At 38.5% G+C, this 27,706-nt stretch overlaps 1 protein-coding gene and 1 pseudogene across 5 annotated transcripts in view; one reads left to right on the forward strand and one right to left on the reverse strand.

Moving 5' to 3' along the window:
• The window catches only part of Kiaa1217 (KIAA1217 ortholog), a 744,735-nt gene that overhangs the window by 298,474 nt on the left and 418,555 nt on the right, over positions 1-27,706 (forward strand). The window contains exon 1 of one of the 5 annotated variants that reach the window (XM_087207125.1): positions 23,971-25,215. The exons of 3 other annotated variants lie outside the window; for them this stretch is intronic. In XM_087207125.1, the coding sequence (XP_087063251.1) occupies positions 25,005-25,215 (211 nt within the window). In that variant the 5' untranslated portion in view covers positions 23,971-25,004. Of the gene's footprint in view, positions 1-23,970; positions 25,216-27,706 lie in introns of those variants that run through there. One more of the 5 variants, XM_087207130.1, reaches the window with a different exon arrangement.
• On the reverse strand, positions 9,152-19,391 carry LOC101703674 (COMM domain-containing protein 3 pseudogene; annotated as a pseudogene).

The following is a 27,706-nucleotide window of genomic DNA, read 5'->3' on the forward strand; positions in this document are numbered from 1 at the left end:
CATAAAGGCAAAATTTGAATTTAAAGTGGCCACAAATTGTGAATGTCCCAGGTGCTTGGATAGAAGAAATGCAACCTTTTCTGGAAGAATTCATTTTAAACCTAAGCTTCATGTTAAAAAAGAAAAGAAAGGAAAATGAAATCTCAAACAAACAGACAAAAAAATCACCAATTACAATAAAGTAAGATATGACTACCAAAACCCAAGAGAAACGGGAAGAATTCTACACATTAGAATTAACAAACTTGGAATATATGTTGTGTGTCTTTAATATGCTCAAGGAAGTAAAAGTATATAGAAAGTATTATAAAGTTATGTAACATTGAAAAGTGAAAATTGAAAAAAATTAAATTGCTGGAAATAAAAAAATAATTACAGTAGAAATTGATTTCAACATCAGATTAGACTGAGTTGAAGGAAGAATTTGTAAAATGGAAGATAGAGTAGTAGTAATGATTTAAAGTGGCACTTAGCAAGACAAAAAATATTTAAGTATGAAAGAGAAGGTAAAAATGAATAAAACATGGGAAGATGGAACACATTTCAAATTGGAGGTATAGGCTAGGGGTTGGCAAATTTTTTCTACAAAAGGTCACAGTAAATGTTTATTGTGCCATAGATTCTCTGCTGGGAATACTCAACTCTACTATTGTAGTGCTTTAAAAACAACCATAGATAATAATGTAAAACAATGAATTTTACTTTGTTCCAATAAGGCTTTACTGACTAAAAGTAGCAGGCTAGATTTGTTCCATGGGCTACAAATTAATTCCTAGTATAGGAAATAATAGAAAATGAGAGCAGAGTAAAATTTGAGAAGATAATGAAATATATCTCAATCAAGATAGTCTAAAAAATACCCAAAAAGTTAAAATAATACCTAAGAATTTTCCAGAAATAAGAAAATGCAACTCTTAGACTTAAAAAGACGAAAATCCAAAGCAGAATAAAGTAAAAGTAAGTCCAAAACTAGTAAATTGCTATGTATCTACAGGACAAGAATGAAAAGGAAATCTTAAAAGTAGCATTAAAATCAGTAATTTTCCCACAAAAAGTATAGAGAAACTGGGCAAAATTATGAAAAATAATCATATGAGAGCCCTTGAAATTTGCCATCAACAATAATTATAAAACATTGGTTCATTAAAGAAACTCCTAGAACTTTGCGTAAGGACATGGAAGTCTATGACCTTTGTAGCTAGAGTTCATCCCATTACTCCACTTCCAGCAGTAGCCACATTGTGACAGTAGTTTTACAAGAGTGGCACTAGCTGTTGAAACCAGAAGGTGAGCTGTCAAGGGGCCAGCTCGATTTAGATCCAAAGATGAAAACACACACTGCAGACCCTTGGCAATAAAAGTACCAAACTTGATTGAACAGAAGAAAGGTGCTGCTCTGTAGCATGATATTGTGCTCTTTGGGTGACCACCGAATGAACAAGTTCAACAATGAGATCTTAGAAGAGAGAGAGTCATAGAGGGACTCAGATAAGCTCCGTACATCTGTGACTCGTTGCAGAGTGTGGACATGCACAGGGAGGACCAGAAACAGGTCTGAGGAATGTGAAAGTCAGAACAGGTAAGAGAATGCCGAAACCTTTCCCATGCTCCCCAGCAACACATAGAAAGCAGAAGCTCTACACCTTGAGGCGCTTGAGTATAATCTCTGCCCGGTCACTAGTTGACCCCTGAGCTGAGCAGACACAGGGGTGATCCCCTAGAGAGCCAGGCTGAAAATATAAAAATAAGAATACAAGAACTGAGGAGAGAGAATCAGTAGCTATACCAAAAAAAGACAGATTCTGCATATTAATTCCTAGCAGGATTCCTTAAAGAGGGTGGGGGGTCAGAATTGCACTGTTATATTATCTAACACATCATTTTTCAAGAAAATAGTACAAGGTATGCAAAAAAAAAAAAGGAAAGAGTGCCCTGTAACCTCTACTCAAGAAAAAAGTGGTGTGTTAGCTTTCCATCACTGTGACAAAACACCTGACAAAATCAATTTAAAGGCAAAAGGATTTATCTTGGGTCATGGTTTCAGAGGTTTCAGTCCATAGTTACTTGGCTCCATTGCTTCTCAGTCCATGGTAAGGCAGAATGTCATGGTGGGAACATGTGGTAGAGCAATGCAGCTCACCTTACAGCAAACAGGAGGCAGGGGGGTGTTGGGAAGGGAGGGGAGGGGAGAGGAGAGAAAGAGGATAAGCACATGAGTTAGGGCCCCAAGACCTACTTCCTCCAACTAGGCCCCACCTCTTAATAGTCCATTCAGCTGTGAACTAATCAGTGGATTCATCTACTGATGAAGTTAGCACTCTCGTGATACAATTACCTCTCCAGGCCTCATCTCTAGACATTGCTGCCTTGATGCTCATGCATCTTTGGGGAACACTTCATATTTAAATCTTAACAAGTGGTCAACAGTAACTGACTCACAGAGGGCCAGGTGTTTACCAAGAATGTCAACCCTGTTATCACAAATAAGTCCCAAAAAGTCAAGGAAATAGTGTATAAAGAATTAAAGCAACGTATGATGGGAATGGCACAATTAAGAGAGATTCTCAATAGAGAAATAAAAATGATTTTTTGAAAGAATCAATTATCTATGTAGATAATTCCAAAGAAACAACAATAAAAAATTATTTAACTAGCAGGCAATTATAGCAAAATTCTGAGATGTAAGATTAATATAAAAAAATCAATTGCTTTCTTTATATCGGCAATGAATAACTGAAACTTATAATTAAAAACATAACATCATTTATATTAGTATCGAAAACATTCAATATTTTATGTATAAATGTCTATATATGGGAAAACTGAAAACACTGATATAAAATATCAAGGGTCTAAATAAGTCAAGAGAGATACCATAATTACTGATAGAAAGGCTCAATATTGCCAAGACGTCAGTTCTTCCCAACTTTATCTACAGACTCAAGGAAGTCCCAAACAAAGTCCTCACAGGCTATTTTGTGGATATTGACAAACTGATTGTAAAGTTTACATGACAGGCAAAAGACCACCGAAACAGGGAAGATGAAAAACAAAGCTAGAAGCCCGATCCTACCTCACTTCAAGATTCACTCTGAAGCAACCATGATCAAGACAGCGTGGTAGAGGTGAAAAAACAAACAATCAGTGCACCAGAATGAGTAGAATAGAAATCGACCTATAAAAATATTGTCAACTGACCTTTGGCAAAGAAATAAAAGCAATTCAATGGAGAAATTATAGCTGTTTTGACATCAGAACATCCACATATAAAAAAATCTAGGCAAGACCTTGTATGTTTTACAAAAATTAACTCAAAACAAATCTCAGACTTAATTGTTAAATTCAAAACCATGAATCTTCTACACGATAGATAACACAGGAGATTAGAAGCACAAGCCATGACACCAAAAGCAAGAGCCTTGAGAGAGAAAAAAACCTAGTTAATTGGATTGTGTTAATATTAAAAGGTTCTGATCTGTAAAAGGCACTGTCAAGAGAATGAAAAGATAAGTCACACCCTGTGGGAAAATGTTTGCAAAACATATTATCTGATGAAGGATTTGCATCCAAAAATCTAGAAAGAACTCTTAAAATTCAACAATAAGAAAATGACTGGATTTTAAAATAAACAAAAGATCTGAACAGAAGAGACATCTCACCAAAGAAGAACTCCAGGAGGGTTGCAAGTTTGAGGCCAGCCTGGGCAATTTAGCAATGTAGTGACACCCTGAATCGAAATAAAATAAAATAATAAAATAGGAATCGGGATAAAGCTCGGTGCAAAGGCCCTAGATTCGATCTTTAAGACCTGAACAAAACAATAAAAACAAGATATACAAAAGGCAAATAAGCATATGAAGTGACTTACAAAATGATATATCATTTGGAAATTGCAAATTAAAATAACAACATGTTATTACACACCTATGAGAATGCCTAAAGTTCAATACACCGGCAAAAACAAATACTGCCAAGGATGTGGAGCAATAGGAACTCTCAGTCATTCACTGCTGGAGGGAACACAAAGGTGCAGCCACTTTTCAAGACAGTTTAGCAGCTCCTTCCTGAGTCAACACGGGCCTACCATACCATCCAGCAGTCACACTCCTAGCTCTTTACCCAGAACAGCTGAAAACTTATTATACAAAAACATGCACATAAATCTCTACAGAGACTATTTTCAAAACTGTCAAAATTTGGAAAGAACTAAGATGTCCTTCAACAGGCAAATGGATAAAACTGCAGAACATCTGTTCAATGAAGTATTATTCGGAAATAAAAAGAAATCGACTAGCTAGTTATGAAAAAGACATGGGGAAAACTCAAATACATATTGCTTAGTGAAAGCAGACCATGTGGATAGCCTGTATATTGTGATTCCAACTATTTGACATTTTTTAATAGATAAAACTGGGGAGAGGCGTAAAAGATCAGTGGTTACCAGGTAGTAGAGATGCAGGAATAGAAATGAGTAGGCGCAGCCCTGGAGCTTTCTAGGACAGGGAAACCACCCCATATTATAGTAGAGTGCTAGACACGGGGCATTACGTGTTTATCAAGACCCATAGACTGCACAATACCAATAGTGAAATCCAACGTAAGCTACGGAGTACTGGCGGTAGTGATGTGTCAGAGTTGGTTCATCACCTGCAACAACACTGCTACAAGATGTTGATAATAGAGAAGAGCATTTGCAAAAGGAGGGAGGTATATAAAGGCTCTGCATTCTCTGTGCATTTTCCCGAAACCTAAGATTTCTCTGAAAAAGAAACTCTGGTAAACACACTTTCTCATAGATCATCCTTGGAAGAAATAATAAAAGATTTCAATTTAAAAGGAATTGCACTAACAGAAATTGAACTCGAAGGGGGAAATGAAAAGTTCTAAAATGGCAAATATGTTGATAAAGTATAAGACTTTTTGAAATATTGCTTGTTCCTAATTTCTATAGAAATCATAACATAAAACAATAACAATACTTATTTGGCCTATAAAACACATAAACATATTGTTATACAGTGTATGACAGTAATACGGAGAAAATAGAGCTATAATGAAGCAAAATTGGAATTAAATAAGTATTAACCTGAAGTAGCTTATATTAAACTAAAATGAATATTGTAAACCCTATAACAGGCTCTAAGAAAATAACTAAAACTAAACTTTTAAAAATAATAAAGGGATTGATAATGACACATTACTATTTCTTAGGTACAAAGAGAAATGTGAAAGAGGAGAAAAGAACGGAAAAACAATATGAAGTTGGGGCCGGGGATTTAGCTCAGTGGTTCTGCCTCCTGCCTCTCAAGCTCAAGGTCCCGAGTTTGATCCCCGGTAGCAAAAAAAAAAAGAGAGAGAGAGAGAATATGAAGTTGGGCATGATCCATGGCTATGATCGCAGAACTCCTGGGGGCTGAGGCAGGAAAATTGCAAATTTGAACCCAGTCTGGGCAGTTTAGCAAGACTGTGTCTCATCCAGAGGGGTGATTTGGGGGTACAGCTAAGTACAAAAGTTCTGGATTCAATCTCTAGTAACACACACACACACACACACACACACACACATATACCCATACAACATACCCACAAGCACATATCTAACCTAATCAATAAACATATTAAGTATCAATAGACTAAAAGTGTGACTAGACTCCAGTCACAGGGTTTAAAAGTTTTATCCAATGACATGCTACATGGAAGAGACTGACTTTATATTTTAAGAAATAGATTGAAAGTTTTAAAAAGATGTACTATGCAAACAGTAAGCAAAAGAGAGCTGAAGTGAATATATCCATATACAACAATGAAGACTTTAAGATAAAATGAAAATTACTAGGAAAATGGATATTTCCTAATGAAAGAAGCATTGATCTATGAAGAAGATGTAATGATTACAGAAGTATATGGCTCTAATATCAAAACCCAAAAATACATGAAATAAAAACCAACAGATTAAAAGAAAAATATGCAATTCAATAATTATAGTAGCACATATCAAAATAAAATTGAGTGACCAATCTGTCAGAAAAAAGCCAGATCATACAAAAGAACAGGATTATGTCTGTTGTTCCAACAACAATGGAGGGTATATTCAGTGGAATAATGTTAATGACGTGAAGAAAAACACCTGTCATGCTAGACAATGTACCAAGAGTAAAGTAAAAGAAAGACTTTTTTTAAAAATCATAAAAACCTGAAGGCGTATTCTACCAACCAAAACTTCACTCAAAGGAGATACTTCTATATACCTCAGAAAATTTGAGAGTATCATTTGCTTATTTTACTGTGCGGTTACACTTTGATAATTTTTAGTCAATTATATTTCCATATAATAGCAACAAATACAAAGTGCAATTTGAAAATCTCATTTTCAATTGCATAATAAATACAGGATATCTAAGAAAATACAAATGTAACAAATAGTACCTACTTTATATGCAGTGCTATTATAAATTATGATTGAATGGCTTTAAGCCTTAAATAAACATGGATCATTCTAAAAAGCAACTGTAAATTTCTTAACAAACTAATAAACTGACAGTGATGTTTAACTTGAAAGATTTAATGAAAGACAGTGTCAAGGATCAATTAAACTGTATATCCCACTACCACAAACAAGAAAAGTTGGTTGAAATAATGTTTTCTAGAATCCCTATAATTATTTTTAAGAAAGAAGAAAAACATTTATCTTTAAACTTATAAGGTAAACATAAAAAATAGAATGTATATGTCCAAACTTGTAGAGAAAAAGAATTATTAGAAAGAAAAAAATGTCTAAATTAAAAAAAGAAAAAAGAAAAAACTGAACTAAATACAATGGACAAACCCGAAGAATATAAATAAATCAAAATGTACCCATGACCATAATCAGTTTAAATGTATTAATGTAAACCATTCCACTAATAGTTTAGAGAAAAAACCCTATATGAAAAAACCCCAAAAGATTTAAAAGTAAAAGCAAAGAACATTGTAATAAAATTCAGCAGTCAAAACTTTTTAAGTGCTATCAATTTAAAAATGGATGCTTCTCAGAGCTCCAGCTTGCTTTTGGGCTTTAATCACACTGTTAAATGAAAATAAACACGTTCTATGAAGAAAAAAGACAAATAAAACTGGATACTTAAGTTGGACAAAAGGAATATGTACAAAAAATCTATGGTAAATATTACAACTTAAAGTGTAATATTAATTCCCTTTAGGTTCAAGAACAAGACCCAAGTCCTTTCTTTGAAAGACCTATTCCTTTGAAGCATTGTACTATTGAGACTACCCATCAAAACAAGACAAGAAAAAGGAGCAAAAAGCAAAGTGATTTCAAAGGAAGAAATAAAAACGTCATTACTGATTATCTGGAAATCCAAGCAACTCCTGTTTTATTAGTTAATAAGGTAGTTTGATAAAATTGGTACATGTAAGATCAAACTGCAAGATTAACTTTCAACACCAAGTATAGTCAAGCATGGGCAGAAACTAAAATCCTCCTATTTTGCGTAGGAAGAGTAAAATTTTATAGCCATTCTGGCAAATTGTTTGCCAGTATTTATAAAGCTGAATGCATGTTTATCCTATTACCCAGCTCTTTTTCTATGTACAAAACCAATGGAAATATGTGTTTATATCCCCTAAAAGATGTACAAGAATGTTCTTAGCTTCACTCATAAAATAAAACAATGAAAACAGAATTAGCACATTGTAATATCATATTTAAAACATTACACAGCAATGAATAAGCCACAGTTGTCTACTTAACATTGAGCAAAGAAGGCAGAGATTAAAGAATTTACATTGCATCCATTCCATTTTTATACAGTACAAAAAAAGAAAATAACAACCTCAATCAGTAGCAGTTTCTTGGTGAGAAAGTATTAACTCAGCAAGTGCAGGATGGGGCCCTCTGAAGAGGGCCATGTGTTATATCGCACTCTGAGTGGTGGTCTCATAGATACCCATAAACAAAAATTAGCATCAATTATTTTTAAAAATTTCGATAGTTCAAATTCTCCAAAACTATGTTTTAATTTATCTTCATCAGCTTTATTAAACTTACAAAGCTTATTAAACTTTATTAAACTTACAAGTAATGAATTGACAAATATTAAGTGTGCAGTTTCACAGATTTTGATAAATACATGCATTTTCCTAAGCATCATCATAGTATGGAACAGTTTTACCACCCCAAGCTTTCACTATGCCCTTTTCAGTCAGTCTTCTCGTTCCTCCTAGTCCTAAATAAATGGAAGCATAAAGTAAATAGTCGTTTTCAGCGTCTCATTAATTATACTTATAACAATACTTTTGACATTTATCTGTTGTTTTATTTGATCAGGAGTATATTCTTTTTTTATTTCTGAATTGGTCTTTGTGGAGTTATTTTATTCATTTAGTAACTGATGGATATTTGAGTTGCTTTCAGTTTTGAGGCTTTCTGAATATAGCTGCAATAATATTTGAGTACATCTACGTGTAGACATATATTTTAATTTCACTTAGTAAAAACCTAGAAGTGGAATTGCTGAGTCATAAGGTAACGGCATACAATATTTCATAAGAGACTGATAAACTGGTTTCCAGGGTAGTTGTATCATTTTGCATTTCCACTAGCAATGGGTGAGGGCTCCATTTGCTTCACAATCTCACCAATGCATGGTACTGTTCATATTTGTAATTTCAGCTGTTCTAATGGGATTGAAATTTGTATTTCCTTAATCAGCAACGATGCTGGGCATCTTTTCATGTGTTTATCCGAAAATTGTAAGTCTTCTTTAATGAATTGACTGCAATTCCTAATCAGCGTGTCTCATTACTTATTAGTAAGAATTCTTCGTCTGTTACAGATGCAAGTCCATCCTTAGATACAGTTTTAGAAAGGGTCTTTTAGTCTGTGTCTTAACTATGCATTTTCTCAAGTGTGTGACAGTTTTGTGTGTATGGTACTGGGGTCGAACCCAGGGCCTTCCATGTGGTAGGCCAGTGCTCTGCCCTGAGCTACACATTCTGCCCTCTAAGTGTGATTTTTGAAGAACAAAAGATTTTAATTTTTTTTCCTTTTCCAGTACCGGGAATCAAACTCAGGACTATGCACTTCCCAGGCAGGCGCATTGCCACTGAACTAAATCCCCAGCTCCAAAAGATTTTAATTTTTTTTTTCATGGGAACAACACCTTATTTATTCAGGGTGTAAATTTCTTTTCATAAGACTTGAAAAAGATCAAAACAGGAGATGTACAGGTAATACCAAAGATGGGTCAAATGCACAGAATTCTCAACTCTTTCACGTATGTAAAAAAAAAAGTCAATTAATGGCAAATTCAAGAGGAAACTTTTTTTTCTACTGAAAATGAGGACATCCAGATCGCACCAATGATGATTCAAGGCATTTCTGGTTTTCCTCTAGGCTCGGGAGGATCCTTAACTTCTCCAGCTTACAACTGAGTTGCTCTCTCCAGGCTTTTTGAAGCATCTTTAAGTTTCCCAACTAAGTCCTGTAATTGTTCCATGTTGCAGCTAAAACTAATCTCTGGGTAGGACTGGGAATCAGTGTTCTCTACATTAAGAGTCACCAAATATGCAAGTCTGAACATCTTATTAAGTTGATTGGTCTTTATCTGATATTCCAAGCACCAAGAAACATCAGTTATATGAGGGAGAGATCTGCCTATACTTCCCAGTAGGAGTTCTGGGGAATTCTTATTATTCTGATATTCTGTGCAAAACAGTTCTATTCGCTCTGGGTCAAATTTACAGTCTTCTAGATAGGTGCTCAGGGTTGACTTGTCAGCTCCGTGCTTTCCTGCCTCCAGTATGTAAGTTGCAGCTGCTGCATGACAATGTTTTAAAACCACTGGGTCGATATGTTTCAAGTCTGGGTGATCTAGCATGGCCTCATCCTCCTGGGCGTCCAGCAGGCTCTGGAAAGGCGCCTGGAGGAGAAGCGCGAAGGCCCAAAAGATTTTAATTTTAACTTAGTGTAATTTAACAATTTCTCCTTTTATGGTTCACGTTTTTTGTGCTCTTGGAAATCTTAGTTTAACAGAGTTTCCTCTTATATCTTCTCCTAGAAGTTTTAAGCTTTAAGATTTAGGTCTATAATCCATTTGTTTGCCCATGAATACTCAATTAGTCATGTGAATTATGTAGAAGACTATTCTTTGCCGATTAAATTGCCTTAATATCTTTTTCGAAAATCAGTTGTTCGTGTACATGTGGGTCTGTATTTCTGTCTTTGCTATATAGTGTGGTCCTTGATTTGTATCTCTATTTTTATTGCAAACACATTTCTTTTCCTTTCTTACAGTACTGGAGATTGAACCCAAGGCCTTCACACTGAGCTAGATTCCCTGGTCCTTTTTTTTTTTTTCTCAGATAGGCTCTCCCTAAGTTGCCCAGCCTGGGTTCGAACTTGTGACCCTCCTCCCTCCACTCCAGAGTCCAGGGACTGGAGGCCTGCACCACATCTCCCCTGATGAGTATAGCTGGACAGTATGTTGAAACTTAAATTTGCGGAGAACAGGCCCTCTACTTTTGCTGCTCTTTTTCAAAAACTTTTTGACTATTCTAGTTTTTTGTTTGTTTGTTTGTTTTTATATTGATTTTAGAATCTATGCAGACCGGCTAGGATTATAATTGAGGTTATAATGAATCGTCAAGTGAATCTGGAGGATAATTAAAAGCAAAACAATAGCTAATCCTATAACCCGTTTCTCTCCATTTATCCCTCCCCAGTCCTAGGGCCGGAACCTCAGGCCGTCACACTGAGGCACATCCCTAGCTCCATCTTTAGTTTCTTATTCTGAGAGAGGGTCTGACTACAGTGTTCAGTTGCTCACACAGGCCTCGCGCGGCAGTGCTGCCACCGTCTCCCGGAGTGCTGGATTACCAGCCTGGGCACCCACCTGGCTCCCTCAGCATAGTTTTGAAGCTTCTGGTGTACAAGACTTGAAAATCTATTGTTAAGTTTGCTTTAAAGTTTTTCGCATTTTTAAACACTTATGAATGATAATTTGGAATTTTAACTTTCAGTTATTCTTTGCTAAAATATAGAAATACAATTAATTCCATATATTTACCTCACCTTCTGTGAACTTGCTAATTCCTTTTTAGTGATGAGTCCTAGTTGCTGTATTGTAGATTCTTTTAGTTTTTTTCTACATGGACAATCATGCCATTTATGATAAATACAACTGTACCTTTCCTTTCTAATCTGAATACACTTAATTTCTTTTCTTTTCCTTTTTTAAAGTATTGTATTGGCTGAAACTATCAGTAAAATTCTGAGTAGCAAATAGAAATATTACTAAGAAATACCTTGCATTTTTCCAAACATGACAGCAGTTAATCTTTTGCCATCAAGATGAAAGCTTGGTTGTTTTATCTTTTTTTTCTTTTCTTTTTTTTTGTCAGTGCTTTATATCAGACTGAAGAAGTTCCATTTTACTGAGAATTTTTAGTATGAATAAAACTTGAATTGGTCAAATTTTTTACTGTAATACTACTGGGACAATAGTATTGTTCTATTTTTTAAATTATAATTCTACATATTTACAGAATGCCCTGTAAAAATTTGATACATGTACAACATGTGTGATTATCAAAACAGGATAATTATCATTTGAATCTGATTAAACATCTCTCTTTTTTTGTGTTAGGAAGCTTCAAACACCTGTTTTCTAGTTCTTTAAATAATACATAATATGTTGGGCGTGGTGGCACATGCCTATAATCACAACACTCGGGAGGCCAAGGCAGGAGGATCACCACAAGTTTGAGGCCGGCCTGGGCTACATAGTGAGTTCAAGGCCAGTCTCAACTACATAGTGACACCCTGTCTCCAAAAAATAGAATATATAATAAGTAGTTGTAGTGTATGGTTACCTCTAGAACATGGGAATTTATTTCTCCTATGTAACTATAGTTTGGTGTAAATTATCTGACCTCCCTGGGGCCCTCCTGCCCTCTCGTGGCCCCTGTTCGACTTTCTGCTTCTGTGAAGTCAACTGTTTTAGCTTCTGCATGTGAATGAGGCCACACGACATTTGTCTTTCTGTGCCTGGTTTATTTCACTTAACACTATGCCCTCCAGTTCCGTCCATCTTGTTTCAAGTGACAAAATGACAGGATTTCTTTTTTTTTTTTTATGGTAATTCTGGCTTCATAGGATGAGTTAGAAAATGTTCCCTCTGCATCTATTTTCTGGGGGGATGCGGGTAGGATTTGCATTGTGTCTTAAATGTTTAGTGTAATTCACTAATGAAACCATCTTAGCCTGGATAAACCATCTTAGCACTTTGATAAGGTTTTTCATCAATTCAATTTATAGGTAAGGAATATGACCTATGCCTTCTTAAGTGAGCTCTGGTATGTATATCTTTATAACAATGCTTTATATTTCGTCTAGGTTGTTTAATTATTTATTACTATAAAGTTGTTCATAATAGTTCCTTCTTGGGTGCTGTCTTCTTTCACTCCTGATACTGCTCGTCTGCATGATTGTCCTTTCTTCCCAGTTAGATTCAAGCGAGTCTTACACATTTTGATTCTTTCACAGAACTAACTTTGATGGCCCTGATCTATCTCCTTTGCTTTCTTTTCTTATCTATTTCATGGCTTTCTGCTCTTTATTTCTTCTTAGTTTATATTTATTTTAGATTTAATTTTTTAAGGAAAAATCTTGTATCACTGATTTGAGACTTTAGCAATTTCTAGAATAAAGACTTATGTAAGCCTATATGATACCATATAATAATAATTTTCCTTTTAAGCATATTTAGCAATATCACTTCAATTTTTATATAACATATATACACCTTCATTCAGTTCTGAGTTTGGTTTCTAACTTCCAAATATTTGGCAATTTTTTTCAAGTATCTTTGTGTTACTGATTTCTAATATAACTGTTTTCAGAGAAAATTCCCCATATATCTTTATGTCTGTGTAGCACCTGCAACTGATGTTTTTCCTTACGCATTATACCTTTGTGCCTCTGAACTGTGAACGCTGAGCTCTGTTGGGGTCTCCCCTCTCTGCTCTGTGGCCAGTAATGCCTCCAGGCAGTTCCCTGGAAATGTCACGGGGCTTCCCACATTTGCTTTTACTACCTCAGCAAACACAGTTCTGCTCTAGATTGTACAATGTCCAAAAAACCACTGTTTCATGTATTTTGTCTGTTTCCCTGGGTATTTAAAGAGGAAGGGCAAATCTGGTCCTTTCCACTCCACCATTGCCAGTGGCAAGTCAGGAACTATTTAAAGTCAATCATGTTTCCTCCTCCAGCAACAGAAAAAAAATGCAGCCTTAAAATGATGCCGTTTTCTGTAGCAGAAACAAAATAAGATACCTAGGAATGTGTCTAACAAGAGATGTTCCATTTGTAACATATTATAAAATATAAAAACACATTATTTAGTACCAAAATAGAAGAAGAATACCATCTTAACGGATAGGAAAACTCAATAGTATAATTTACTTAATGAAATATCAATAAGATTGTAATAGTTTTTGTTTTGCATGAAATTTAACAAACTATGAAATTTGTATGTAAAAACAAGAGATTGATACCCAACACACTCCCAAATACAGCTCGTTTTCCACCGAGGTGTCATGGCTTATAAGTGCACAATTTGTATTTTATCTAATAGCAAAGCTCTGTGGATAGATTGTCTCGTTTTCTGTTAGTATCTAGCTTCTTCCAACTCATTCTCTCAGCTCAGATTCCTCATCCGAATAGTAGTAGTGCCCATTTTATATGGTAAGATGTAGAATAAGTCAGTTAACATGTGAGAAATGCTTGGAACGGTGGCTGGCACATCACAAGTGTCAACTTGTATTAGCTGTTTTTATTACTATTTATCTGTAATCATTAAGACAAGACAGCACAGCTCCAGAATAGAGAAATAGATAAGCAAAACATATTTGAGAACCCAGAAAAGATTAGGGCAACAATAGAAACGAAGAAATGACAAAGCGAACATTTTTGGTTATTTGTGGAGTGGAAGGCCTGGGGCCCATGTGAAAACCAGGAGTGCAGACCCTTTCCTCACACTTGGCACAAACCGAATGTTCCTCAACCACAGAGTGGGATGTACTCATTCACTGTAATATATTCATGCCCCAGATATACACAGTGAAAGTGAATGAATCACAGTATGTCAGTTGCATGCATACATGAATCCCAAAAACATCATGCTGAGCCTCAAAGCAAGTCACAGAAGAATAAATAATGCTTACTGTCATTTGATGGCATATATGAAGTTTGGTAGAAAGCAAAACTAAGACACACACATTTGTAAAACTTTGAAGAAAATGAACAGAACCATTAAACTAAATCCAGGAATATTGTCACATGAAAGTCATTTAGAGAACTTCAAATACTTGGAAAAGTAATGTATTATCTCTAAAGCTCAGCATAGAACATAGATACAACTTATGTCATTTGTATTTTTTTCATCTTTACATTCAAATGTACAGCTTTCTTATGTTTCCTGCACTTCAAAACTTTTTTAAAAATTACCTGGAGTACCCAAAACTCTGAATGGTCATTATTTGTGGTATATCAATAGTTTTATGCTATCATAAATGTTCTATTTGCTATTTGAAAATTTAATGCTATGAAATAACCTTTTTTGCTTTCACCTAAAAAAATACTCTAAGTTATAAATATCTCGTGAAGACTCTTTCTAGCAAGCAAGCTTTCAGTGGTTTAGGATTAGGGGTCTCCAAAGTCATAAAAAGAGGTCTCCAGAAAGCAGAAAGAAGTAAAGGCAGCCGAGAGTTATTAAATGACATTAAAATATAATGGAAAATAAACTTCTATTTCGCAGTGGTCCTAGTTGTCCGTAGTAGAAAAATATTTTGTCTATGAATCTGTTTCAAGAAGGAAAGAATGTAATCACCTAAATCATTCTACCTTAAACTGGACATACAAGCTTGAAAGGACCGCATCTGAGTCAATTAGAAATGTCTGAAGGAAGAATACAAAATGTCTCCTGACGATATAGGCTGTCCTGTTTTTTTACATCAATATCTGCATGGCCTTGTTTGCAAATGTACGTCCGCAGAGATAGAAAGTTTGTAGGCTTTTCTTGAAATCATTGGATTTGTTCTTCCTGTTATCCACTCTAACGAGCATTCAGGTACTGGTGTGGGCTGCTGTTTCTTTATACAAACACGTATAGGGCATCCAGTGGCTCTTTAGTTCCTTCTGGAGGAAAAATGCAACACTCTAGTCTCACATATAATTCAAGGCAAATTTTGGAAAGTTGGGACCTATGGATCTGCTGACAGGATTCTGTGATGCTGGGGGATCCTCTTCCTTGTTTTGAATAGGGTTTACTATACTTCTCACGAAAGAAGCTCCAGGAAAATTCCAAGGGCAGAGCTAGGAAACCAAGGGACCAGGAGACGAACTTAAAGGGGTGGGCGTGTTGGTCAGTGGCTAAGCACGTGCTGAGCTGGATTCAATCTCCAGTTCTCCAGACACCCCCGCCAAAAGTCCGTCTGGCTCCACTTGATGTCCTGCTTCCCCGGAGCTGCTAGAGTGGTAGTGTGCGTTTGTCTTCGCTAAGTGCGGGAGAGAGAGCAACCAAGTTCTTATGCAGGATGAGCCAAATTCCTCTGCTTAACATTGTCTTTTGTGTTGCGGTGTGGCAAAAGAAGCGGACATCCGTGAGGCCGCCCTGTGAACGGGGTTGGCAGGCGGTCAAGGCTTTGTCTAGAGACAGCTGCAGGGACAGAAGGTGGGGGGCGTCTAGCCCTAGATTTCATAGGGTGTTAGAGTAGCAACTCCATCCAAATATAAACTCGAGTCATTACTGTTGGGATAAAACATATACAATACAGAATTTACCATTCTAATCATTTTTAAATGTACACTTCTCAGACAGGAAGCGCTCCACATGGTGCGACCCTCACCACCTCCTCCCTAGAGCTTTACCATCTTCGTCAGCATAGACTCCACCTCATCACTCGACCCTCCCAACCCGCCAGCTACGGTGTTCTGCTTTCTTCCTCTGTGAATCTGATTGTGCTCGTTATCTGGTATACACAGAAAATTTGTTGTCTGGTGACTGGGTTACTTAATTCAGCATAATGTCCTCACAGTTCATCTGTGTTGTAGCATGTATCAGAATTTAATTCTTTTTTAAGGCTGAATAATATTCTATTGTGTATAGAGGACACATTTTATTTATTCATTTGTCTAGAGATACTTGGGATAGACACATCTACACTTTGGATGTTGTTAATATTGTTACTATGAAAATAAGTGTGAGAATATCTGCTCTCATTTCTTTGGTGTATAAACTCAAAAGTGGAATGGATGAACATATGATAATTTTATATCTGATTCTTTGAGGAGCCATTATACCATTTTTTCATAGTGATTTCTCCATTTTACATCTCCACCAATAGCTCGCGGGGTTCTGGTTTTCCACATCCTTGCCAACAAGTGGTATTTTCTGTTGTTTTGGTTTTTTGTGTTTTGCATGATATCTCGCCAGGTGAGTGTGAAATCTCATTGGTTTTGAGTTGTGGTTCCCTAATAATTAGCGATGTTGGGCACATTTCCACGTGTCTATGGGCCTTGAATAAATTTAAAACTATGCAATTTCATTTCCCAAGGAAAGAACTATCCACTAATCCTACTCTTTGTGTGCGGATGTACTTTTGTATAAGATGTATGTGGTTTGAAATAGGGAGAAAGGGGAATTGTAATCTTCAAACACATTTTTAGAAAGTTTGCGCTTTGTTGAAGGGTCACATGATTTCCACAATGCTTAATGGATGTGCTTTCTCTTTACTCTGCTTCATTGAAAGTTAATTAAACATGGGGAATTTCCTCAGAAGCTTAGCACATTCTTAGTTTTATTTAGTTTTTTTCTTTCACCTCATGATTTATCACACACCGTGCCACCATTAAATTAGAGCATTTAAAAACTTAAGGAAAGTAGAAAAGATTCCTACAGATTTCTCAGAAAAGCAGCAAGTATTTATTGAACGAAATGTCATTCCGTATTGCCACAAGTGCCTGAAAGTTACAAATAACCTCTTTGGAGTTTTTTCTTTCTCAAGATTTGGATATTATTAACTTTGAATATTCAATAGGCTGGGTGCTTTATAGTAAAAAGGAAGCAAGATCATCTAAAATTATATAAGTGCACCCCCATCACCTTTCAAAGTTGCAGTGAAAAATCAATGTTTGTTCATTTACCACAAATTCACTGTAGTCTTGCTGTTAGGGTTCAGCTCCAAAATGAGCTCCCCAAAGTCTCCTGTGCTCGGAAGTAGGGTCTGGTTGGGGGGACCGGTCAATGGGGGCATGACCTGAAAGGGTGCATTTTGTCCCTGGTGCTTCCTTTTTTTCTGTACTTCCTGACTGCTGTGGAGTGAGCAGCTGACCTTCCTTATGCTCTTCCACCCTGTCCTTTCTCCCTTAGAGTCACCCACCCATGGACTAACGTCACTGAAACCCTGAGCCAGATAAACCTCTCCTTTAAATTATGGGTATTGAGTATTTTGTACCCAGGATACCCCTAAAATGGGGGGATTCAATCACCACTGCCATGTTAGAGTAGGTTAACCAGTGTTTTCAGGTGGTAATATTTTAAATGATACATTCAAGAATAACTCTGGAGCTAAGTCTAACAAGAAATAGCTCATCTTTAGGATTCCACTCTGAATTATAGAATTTTAACTTTCACTTAAAGCTGAGATAATTCTTAAAATGGCACTTGGAAAGCTGCCTGTGACTACAGAATTCCAGCCTCCATCACAACCTGGCTGTCTAACACATTTTTGTACAACTTTGCAAACCACTTCCAACTCTACTTATTGGTTCAGATAAGTCATTCAGCCTTCTATGTATGGGAGTGTTTTGCAATAAAAACCAAAAAATTCCTCTTGGCACTGACAATTTTATAACATAATGAAGCGTGCCTTAAATCATTTTAAGAGTCTTATAATATAGAAGCACAAATGGGTGACATCATGGAACAAGCAACTTTTATTAAAAATGCTTTTTAAAGGATTCTTAGAAGTAAATATGGTTAAGTCAAGAACTCCTTCTGCAGCATTTAACTAGGAAACTGAGAAGTCTGAAGTTACAAGCCTTTGTCTTGAATCTAGGAATCATTAAAATTTTTACAAGATAAGCTCAGACCTGAGATTCAACTATCCAAGTTCTCAAGTCATGCCTCCCTATGCTTTACAACCTATGTAAATTAACTATTAGCATAAAATGTCAAATCATGATATAAGCCAGGTAGCCAAAGAGTTAGGCATACCCCCAGCCCCAGCAGATTTTGTAATTAGTTTTAGAATCAGTATTGCTGTTTTGCCTTTCCAGACAAAAAGTGAGGCAAGGAATCCATATTGCAGGTATTGGTCAAGGAGACAGGAATCAGAATGACGGCATCATTCACAAATGGTTTTAACTGGCTGCTATAGAGAATAAAAAAAATAAAGACAGATGAATCTGTCCAGCCATGTATTTTTGTAAATAAAGTTTTATTGAAGTACAGCCTTGCTCATTCATTCATATTTTGTCTATGGCTGTTTTCATACTCTGATTGCAAAGTTGAATGCCCATACCCAAAGCTGAAATATTGATTGGTCCTTTACAGAAAATTTGACAGAGCATTCTATTAGGATACCAAGCCAGTCTTTAGGCAATCAAAATGGAAAAACTAGAGTTAATCCAGCCCCAAAAGAAAATCGGTACTTTGTAATTCTTAAAATTATAACCTTTATTTAGCCAGGTGTGGTGGTACATGCCTGTAATCCCAGCACTCAGAGAGCCTGAGACACAAGGATGGCAGGCTGGAACCCAGTCCAGGTAACTTAGCAATTTCGTGAGACCTTGTCTCAAAATGGAAAATAAAAAAGGATGGTAGGTGCAGCTTAGTGCAGAGGACTCCGGTTCTACCCCCAGCTCCACTTCATAAATAAATAATGTTTAAACTGTGTGTTGCTGTGCAATCATCAAAGTGTTTTCCTATTTACCATCTCACCTAAATGTTGAACCGATCCTAAAGATGAACAGGGCAGATGCTATAGCACCTTCCTCAGCAGCACTTCGGCCCTGAGAGTAGAAGTGAATTCTCTGGGGTTTCATAGCAAGTTGAGGTAGGCTGAGCATAGAAGTCAGACAGATCTTGCCAAGATGCTTCTGGTACCACCTGCTCAGAGAGCAGGCTCAGAGGCAGGAAGTAGGAAGGCCCAGAAGCCTGGCGCTTACCCACACTCCCCCAGAAGAACGTGGCCACAGCCCTTTCCCTGGGCTCGCTGGCTCCACACAGGAAGCTGCTCCCCTCCTCCTCCACACTGCTGCTTCTCCACACAGGATGCTGTTCTTCCAGATCGCAGTGGCTGTTTTCCTGGGACACTGACCTCACCCACATCCGATCTGGGGGCTCTTGCTTCCAGGGTGCAGTGCCTTTTGAGGTCCGGCAGACAACATCCCAGAGGGGACGGGCACTTCACCCAGGTCACCACTGTGACTCAGTAGTCACTGGATGTGCACACTTAGTGTGGCTGTGGATTGCAGCCAGAATTTTTTACTTAGAGAGAAGAAGGCAGATTTGGGGCCAGATAGACTGAGTTCGAATCCTAGCTCTAGAATTCTGTGAATTCTTGGCTGAGTTTCCAGGCTTTTGAATGCCTTCATTTTCTCGGCTGTGAAATGGGGCTAATAATGGTATCTACCTCTTAGGGCTATTGACAAGGACAAATAATTTAGGACGGTGCTGACTGAGTGTATAGTACACAGCCAATTACTGTGAGCCGTTGTTATTAATGATGGCCGGGACCCTGACACAGCCTGTAGCATTTTTATCCTGGCAGAAGGGGAGGGAATCTCTATTGTCTTGCGATACCTGATGTCTTTACAGTTGGGTGCAAATGGTCACCTATCATTTCTCCCTCACTCAGTGGACATCCTGCAAGTTGGGAGGCATAAGCAATTCCACTCCATACTGCAGCAGCAAGGTGCTGAAGCGCTAAGAAGGTAGCAGTCACCCTGGCTTTTGGGGAATGACAGGCAGAGTGTGGCTGTATGGAAGGGTGGCCAGGATCTGTTCGTGTCACAGGGTCCTATGGAAAACCTGCATTATGTAATGTTCCTCTTATGGACCTTAAAGAAATAAGAGACAGAGTTCCTTATAAAAGATCCCAGTTTCCATGTTCAGAATGAGAGAAAGAGAGAAAGTTTGTTTGAAGTGCATAGGAGGAATTTAGGTTAACTTCATGAAAGAACTGGCAAATCTGGAGGGTTTGTGGGCTACCAAAAAAGCAGAGTCAGCCGACACCTTTGGAGTTTGGAAAGTGGAATAGAGTCAGGGGTATGGAAAAGCTCTGAGCTAGGCGTGCCTGAACCAGGAGACAAAGGAGATTTCGAGAGCCAGACCCCAGCTGTGGAGCAAAGACCCCGACATGAGTGGGAAGCCACTGCTGTCAGACCAGCCAAGCACAGAGTCACTGCAGGCCATGACCTTGAACCAGCCCCTGGGAGCAGGGCATCAGCAGGCCCCTCCTTCGCAGGGGCAGCCAAATTTCATCCCTAAGCCAGGGCTGCTTAGCTACAAAGTTGGATTCTAAGAACTAGACCTCAGGGTCAGAAGCTGAAAGGAGAATTCATGGGAAGAATGGACCGATTTACTCAGATCCTGTATTCTAAACATCATAATGTCTCCTTGATAAGGAATAGGATCAATATAATGAGGATTTCCAGGAAGCTAGACGTATCCAGTTATAAAATTAAATAGAGATATATTTGGGGAGGGGAAGCAGGGAGAACCCAAAGTACAACAAAAACTTAAATAGTGATAGCACTAAGCACAGCTCAGCAAGACTTTCTGTCTGATCAAATGGTGGTGGCTGGGTCTAAAGTAGAAAAACTATCCAGCCACACCTTTCCTGAATAGGCCCTGGGTGATCAGGCAGACAGCAGAGATGCTGACAGCAAGATTGGAGACTCAGGGACTCCGGAGGACCCTGGAGGACAGAGCTGTCACTAACGAGCTGGAGGTGAGACCCAGAGTCTTGAAGGAAGGGGCCAGCATCAGGGTCCAGCGTGGCCGAGATACTCACCCCAAGGGCCACAGGCAGGAATAAAGCCCCAGAATTCGGTCCCCCTGAATCCAAACCCGATTTCCTGAGACTCCTCCTAGCCAGAATCATGAAGACCTGGAGTTGATGGGCAGGCTGGCTGCTGACCATAGGGGCTAAGCTGCCCATCGCTGACTAGGGCAGCACTCCGGGCGTGAGCATGCAGGTGTGCTCTATTCCTAGCATGAGGTGGGCTTGTTCCTTGGGAGTCTTGGCTCCGAGGTCGCTCACAATTCCAACAGGATCTTTGCATTGCAGTGGCATCTTTCTTATCATTAGAATCAAAGTAATGATAACAGCACAGCAGCTCCTCTTTGCCTTTTTACCTCGGTGCTGGGAAGCTCAGAGCCAAATTCCTTTTCTTCCAGTCTCTTACTATTCATTTCTTATTTAACCTCACACAGTTTATCCTAATTGAGCCTGTATTTTGATAATCAAGTCAGACTTTTAGGAATAAAGTAAGGATGAAGAAAAAGTGAATAAAATCTCTCCTACTTATTTCCATCTTGTGTTTTATAATGGGTTTGGAGGAGCCAGGTGTAGGGCTACATAACCAAGCAAATGCTCCTGTGTCTTTTCTTGGTTTGAAATGAAGGTACCCCATGCACAATGACAGAGGCCCTGTGCTCTGCCTTTACCATGGCCTGAGGGCCTGATGTTTGCTGAATCACAGAGCATCTCAGGAAGCATCCAGCAAGTGGAGACCAAGAAAGATGCTCCATGTAATGTTCTCCCGGGGCTTGCAAGCACCGACCTTGCAGGTGAGCCAGCCTTACCTGCACAGGTGAGTCAACTTTGGTGCAGACAGGCGAAGTCTGTGTCTTGAATGGCAGGGGAATAAACTTATCCCAAGTATTAGAGCTCCAACCAAGTGTGGTCTGTGAAACTGGTGAGTCTGATGCCCTCAGACAGGTCCCCAGGGCCCATACAGAATGGAAGTGGCCCTGTAGGTGACCTGACCCCTGGGAGGCAGCAGCACCCACGGGACACCAGAGAATCCAGTCTGGGGGCCCTCTAGCAAGGGCACAGGGCCCAAGGCCAGCCCTGAGCAGCCCCACAGCCACCAGCACGAAGGCCACCTGAGAATTGCTTTTGTCAGTTTCTGGCAACCCCTGTGGGCTGTGCCCAGAAATTTTATTCACTGGGCCTGATGAGCCCAGAGATGCTCATTTTCAGACATTTTCTAGATGACTCATTTGTCTCTCAGACTTGGAAAAACCACAGCCTGGGACAGCTCCCACCCCAGTCCAGGTATCCAGGTCTTATGCACATAAGAAATAAATCTATGGGGAGATTTATATATTCACAGCCACGCACATATGTTCTGCAGCCGTGTGTGTTTATAGGTCTGTCTGTCTGTCTATCAATTGTCTATCTGCCTACCTATGCAGTATAAATACCTCCTATCGGTCCTCTTTCCTCTGGAGAACCTTTATACATTTCCCAGCTCTACAAGTGGCCATTTTCATAATCACTTTGATTTTTCCCACCACCTTCATAAAATAGATCTAATTATATTGCCTTTCCCGGGGAAGGAAAATGTGTTAGGAGACATGATCCTATCCCTCTGAAATGCCCTGTCCTGTCAGATGGGTAAACCACCTGCTCAAAGTGGCGTCAGGGCACTGTCACACCTCTTTCCTGGCATGGATCCCTCCAGCTGTCTTCCCAAGCTGAGGCCCAGCACCAGGTGCCCAGGCTCTCAGCAGCCAGAGATTGCACACCCGTGTCGCGGGGGGTCGTAGAAGCAGGAGTCCAGACGTAAGCCTGCGTTTGCTGTGGCCCCTTGGCTGTGAGGTCGCGACCCTCAGCTCCTCTGTCACTGCTCGCCCCCAAGCTGTACACTCGGCCATCCCAGAAGTGGCCAGAATTAGTTTCTCGACATGATCTATTCCTGAAAGGAACGCTGACCGCTAGTGTGATGTCAGAAGGGAGGAAGCCCAAGAAACATGGTTCTCAGGTGGACGTAAAATCTAATATGGACACATTAAAGTTGTACTGTATTATTTGCACTGAATTATTAAGAGTAAAGGGGTCACTTAAATTTTATGCCTCACTACTTAATGGGGTGGATTTTATGATACAGCACTGTTTGCTGATATAGTGGTTCATTACATTCAAAGGATACTTTCTCAAAATATTATGGGCTTACTCGAACGTTATTTTTCCCCCAGTTTTATAGGTCTGAGATCATGTTTGTGATCCCACTGTGGACAGTCTGAGTCAGAATTTCAGCTTGTAGCTCTGCACAAATTTGCTTTTTATTTTCAGTACTGTAGATCAAACCCAGGGCCTCCCACATGCTCGTCAAGGGCTCCATCACTGAGCTACATCCCCTGTCCAAGCTCATAACTCTGATGTATTTTATAAGATAGCGCTACACTTATTAAGAATCATTAAAACTAAGTTTTTGGAAATATGGGGTGAAGAGATTTGTATTTGTCAGGTGCTATTGTGTGCCATGCAATATGCAGACTTGTCATCTCAGTGGAGTTATACAGTAACCCTATAAGGCCAAAATTATTATCCCAATTTATTAATGAAAAGTTGGAAATGCTTTCTCGGGCCAAGCCCACATTTGGAGGTTAGAGGTAACTCTTTTCCAGTTGATCCCGACATTGATACTCTTCCCACCACATAATTCTGTGCCTGATAAAGTGCTAAGTAGCTGCGTACTTATCACGGTATTTACATGATCACAAATTCCCAGAACCTTTTTACAGTTCATGGAGAGTTGTGTAGCCTCTCCCTAAGGGAACCCAGAATAATAGAGGTTGGAAACAGTTTACCCCATGTCATAAAAACCACTGACATGGGAAACTCAGAGGAAAAATGGCCGCCTTAGCAGAGAAGCAGTGCTGACCTTCCGGTATGGGCTGTGTGTTCAAATGGTGGCAGCGATGTGTTCAGCCTAGAAAACTTTGACCTCTTGATTCTTACATCTTTACTATTAGCCTTTCAGAAAGCATGGTGATTGCAAGTATTCATGTGCTCATTAAGCTCTGAGCTCTTTAAAATGTAAAATAATCCATATTCCCAGACTCCCTCTCCTCTCTCTCTCTTTCTCTCTCTCTCTCTCTCTCTCTCTCTCTCTCTCTCTCTCTCTCACACACACACACACACACACACACACACACGGCTACATACACTTACATATGCACACTCACACACTGTTTTATGCAGACACACAACGCCCCTCATCAGTTAGTCAATATGGGCAGCCTACAAAGGAATGGAAAGTTATGGAAGCTACATTCTTCTATTTTCTTTAGTTTCCACTGTGCTATATGTGTTCTGTAAACAGCAGGAAAAGTAATTATGAAGGTGAGTATTTGCGACATGATCAACTCTTGGAATATAATATAAGAATGTGCTAAGGCAGGGAAATATTTGCTTGAACCTGTGCCTGGAAACGGAATGTGGTATGAGCTTCCTAGTAATATTAACCTCACATCTGGCTCCTTTTCACATGCAGTACCTGAGTGGGTGGGGTAATACGCACATTCATTTTCCCTTGCGAGGTGTCCAGTGCCTAGCCTGTGTGTGAGGGAGCTCTGTGTGTGAGTGCGTGCGTGCGCGCGAGCATGCATGCAAATTTGACATTCCCTGTTCCAGAGCCTGCCGTTTGCTGAGTTGGAGCATTTACCACTGCAAAGCTGTCACAGGCTTCTTCGAAGCACACATTTACATTCCACAGGTCTAGTAAATGGGCTGCGTGTTTGCGTGACGCCTTTTGTTTAAGAGAAACCCCAGAGGCACTCTATCCTGCACTTTATCTCCTGCTGCACCTCAGACTCGAACTGTGCCAGGTGAAAAGTGAAGCTCAAAGGATTTTTTAGAATCTGCTGCCCCAGCTGGTAACATTCTGGGGTTGGTTCTTTTTGTTGTCGTGTTTTCTGCTCTGTAAAATGTCCAAACCTTCTCGCTCGGCAAGACCTTTCTTTGCTAATGCAGCGTCTAAGCTGCAGTCATCCAGGAAGGATGATTTAAACAGTAAACAGAGAAAAATTAGCTTAAGTGAGAAGATTCTGAGGACTGGGAGCGACGGAAATTTGGTCAAACAGCAGCAGGTGCAGTCGGCGGCAACTCCAGCTCAGCGGAAGTCCTCAGCACACAAAGGTAATGTTTCACCTGGGCTGCCTTTGTCAGCTTCTGCCTGGAAACTTCCTGCTCACTCATACTGCCAGGCGCCTGCAATGAATGAGGCTTTGGCGGATTCCAAACTTCTGTTTGTGGGTGTGAAACAGTTTCCAAAGTCCAATAGTTAGGAAGAGGGAAGTAATAGAAATTTCTATCATTAATTAAGGAACAATATAAGAAAAATGGACTGTTTCCATCTCTCTTTCACAATGACAGATTTTATTCTTGATTGTTTTATGGTATTTCATATTCTAGTCATACTTACACCAAGTTTCTTATTGCTTGTCTATTTGAAAACAAAAGAAAATAACTGTCCTAAAACCACATCATGAACTAGCAACAGGATCTTTCTCTTTTTATCTCTTTTAAAAACGAATTGTGTCTAAAATGTTAATCTAATGATATAGTTCCTTGCCAAGCATGACAGAACTCCCTAGGAGCTGTGTTACCTGCATGTTTAAATAAACCCTCTCAGGTGAATGTTATAATGTTTCACTTATCAAAAATGTTGAATATCTGACCCCTAATTGGGAAATGCAGTAACTAAAAAGAGCTAACTGTTATTTTAGTGTATATAATCACAGAGGACAATTAAATTGTTAGCTGAAAATGTAATAGTAATTTCTTTTATTGATCAAAGAACTACATATTAAATCCCTAAGAAATATTTTATAAGACTTATTTTAATATATTTTGCTTTCTCTACTAAAAATGTAGTATTTGATCGTGTAATTTTATGGTAAAGTAAAAAATTGTTTTAATATTCTCATTCTTCTTATGAGATCTTTGTGTTTTATAAGAAAAAATAAGCTACTTTTATAATTTTAATCTTGGCCTCTTTTCTATGAAAAAGCTATTACAAATGAACATGCAATAATACCACATGTTATATGCGATTTCAACTATGCAAATATCTGTCTGGAAATTTTAGTTTTTCCTTAGCTTTATTATTGTTGTTTTGTTCACTTGATCAATGAAGTATTTGTACAAAAACTGGGACCAAAATACTTCATGAAACGCATATACAAACACTCAAAGACTTTGGAATCATTGTTAGAAGTTGTTGAATAGACTGGATTTTGGCTGCTTAAAAGGCAAACTTTCTTTGACGTGCTAGCATATGAGTCTGAAATGTCAACCACTTCAACCTAAAGAATGTCCAAACATTTTTATGCTAAAAATACCTGTGTTTGTAAAGTGTGCTGGGGGGCAGATTTTTCATACTAATGACCTGAAGTTAGGTGCTTATTCCAAACTATGTTTAAAATGCGGACCTTTGTTTTTGTTTTTGGCACCCTATGAGGCTATCTCTGAATAGAATTTGTGTGTGAAAATAATTTCTTTTTGCAAACACATTGGCTTGGAGATTCATCAAAAGTCACTTGAGGAGCCGGGGATTTGGCTCAGTGGTTTCACCGCCTGCTGCGCAAGAGCAAGGACCCGAGTTCGATCCCTGGTATAAAAATAACAATAATAAATTTTAAAAATACATAAATAAAAGTCACTTGAAACCAAGGGTTATTATCAAAGTGCAAGATCAATATAAATGATGTACATTTTTGTGAAAGGAAAACTGGAGGAAGATTATGAATTAATATGGTAGTGTTTTCTTTGTGATGCTCTAAGGAGCAGAGGAAGAGTCCCACCTACCGCAAGACTTCTGAAAGTGACAGCAATATGGATTATTGGGAAAATGCCGCTAGAATGCGTCTTTGTTTTTATTTTCTAAACAGTTATTTTCATCTCTACCCACCATACATGGTACTAATAGAAACCTTTAATTGTTGGAGAATATGATTAAATTTCTTAATATGATAGCTATTTGTGTTAGGCTTTCACTTAAACTGGTTGTCCAAAGATCAGAAAATTATAGGGTTTGTAATGTAGTGACACAGAGTGCTTGCTGAGGCCCTGGCTTCCATTCCAAGGAGAGAGAGAGGAGAGAGAGAGAGAGAGACAGAGAGAGACAGAGAGACTGCTTTTGCTCTTTATCCCTCTTTATGGCCTGCTCCTGGGGCCTTTTATTTTATTTCATTTTCTTGAAGCACTATCCCAAGAAATTTTCTAAGAAAAGTTAAAAGGAAGGTAACTTTCTGAGTTTTTACATGTTCTCTTTTAACATTTCAGTGAGAGTCTGAATAGGCACAAATCTTTAGTCTGCAGATAATTCTTCCCACATAATGATGAGATTTTTCTTCACTATCTTTTGGGATCTATGAGTGTTGATAAGGAAGCTTGTGTTGCTCACACATTCACACATTCCTCTGTAGGTGATTCTCTCTCTCTCTCTCTGTCTGTCTCTCTCTCTTTCTCCCCCCTCCTTCCCTCCCTCCCTCTCTCTCATTCCAACATCTCCTTTTTATCCTCCAAGTTTTGAAATGTCACTGAAGTATGTAAAACTGTGGGATTTTTCTTCATTTATTTTGACTGGATATTGAATGGGCCCTTTCAATTTGAAAAGTAATGACCT

Source organism: Heterocephalus glaber, unplaced genomic scaffold, assembly GCF_053883595.1.
Source record: "Heterocephalus glaber isolate CG9 unplaced genomic scaffold, H.glaber_assembly_v1.0 deba00000768, whole genome shotgun sequence".
NCBI lineage: Eukaryota > Metazoa > Chordata > Mammalia > Rodentia > Bathyergidae > Heterocephalus > Heterocephalus glaber.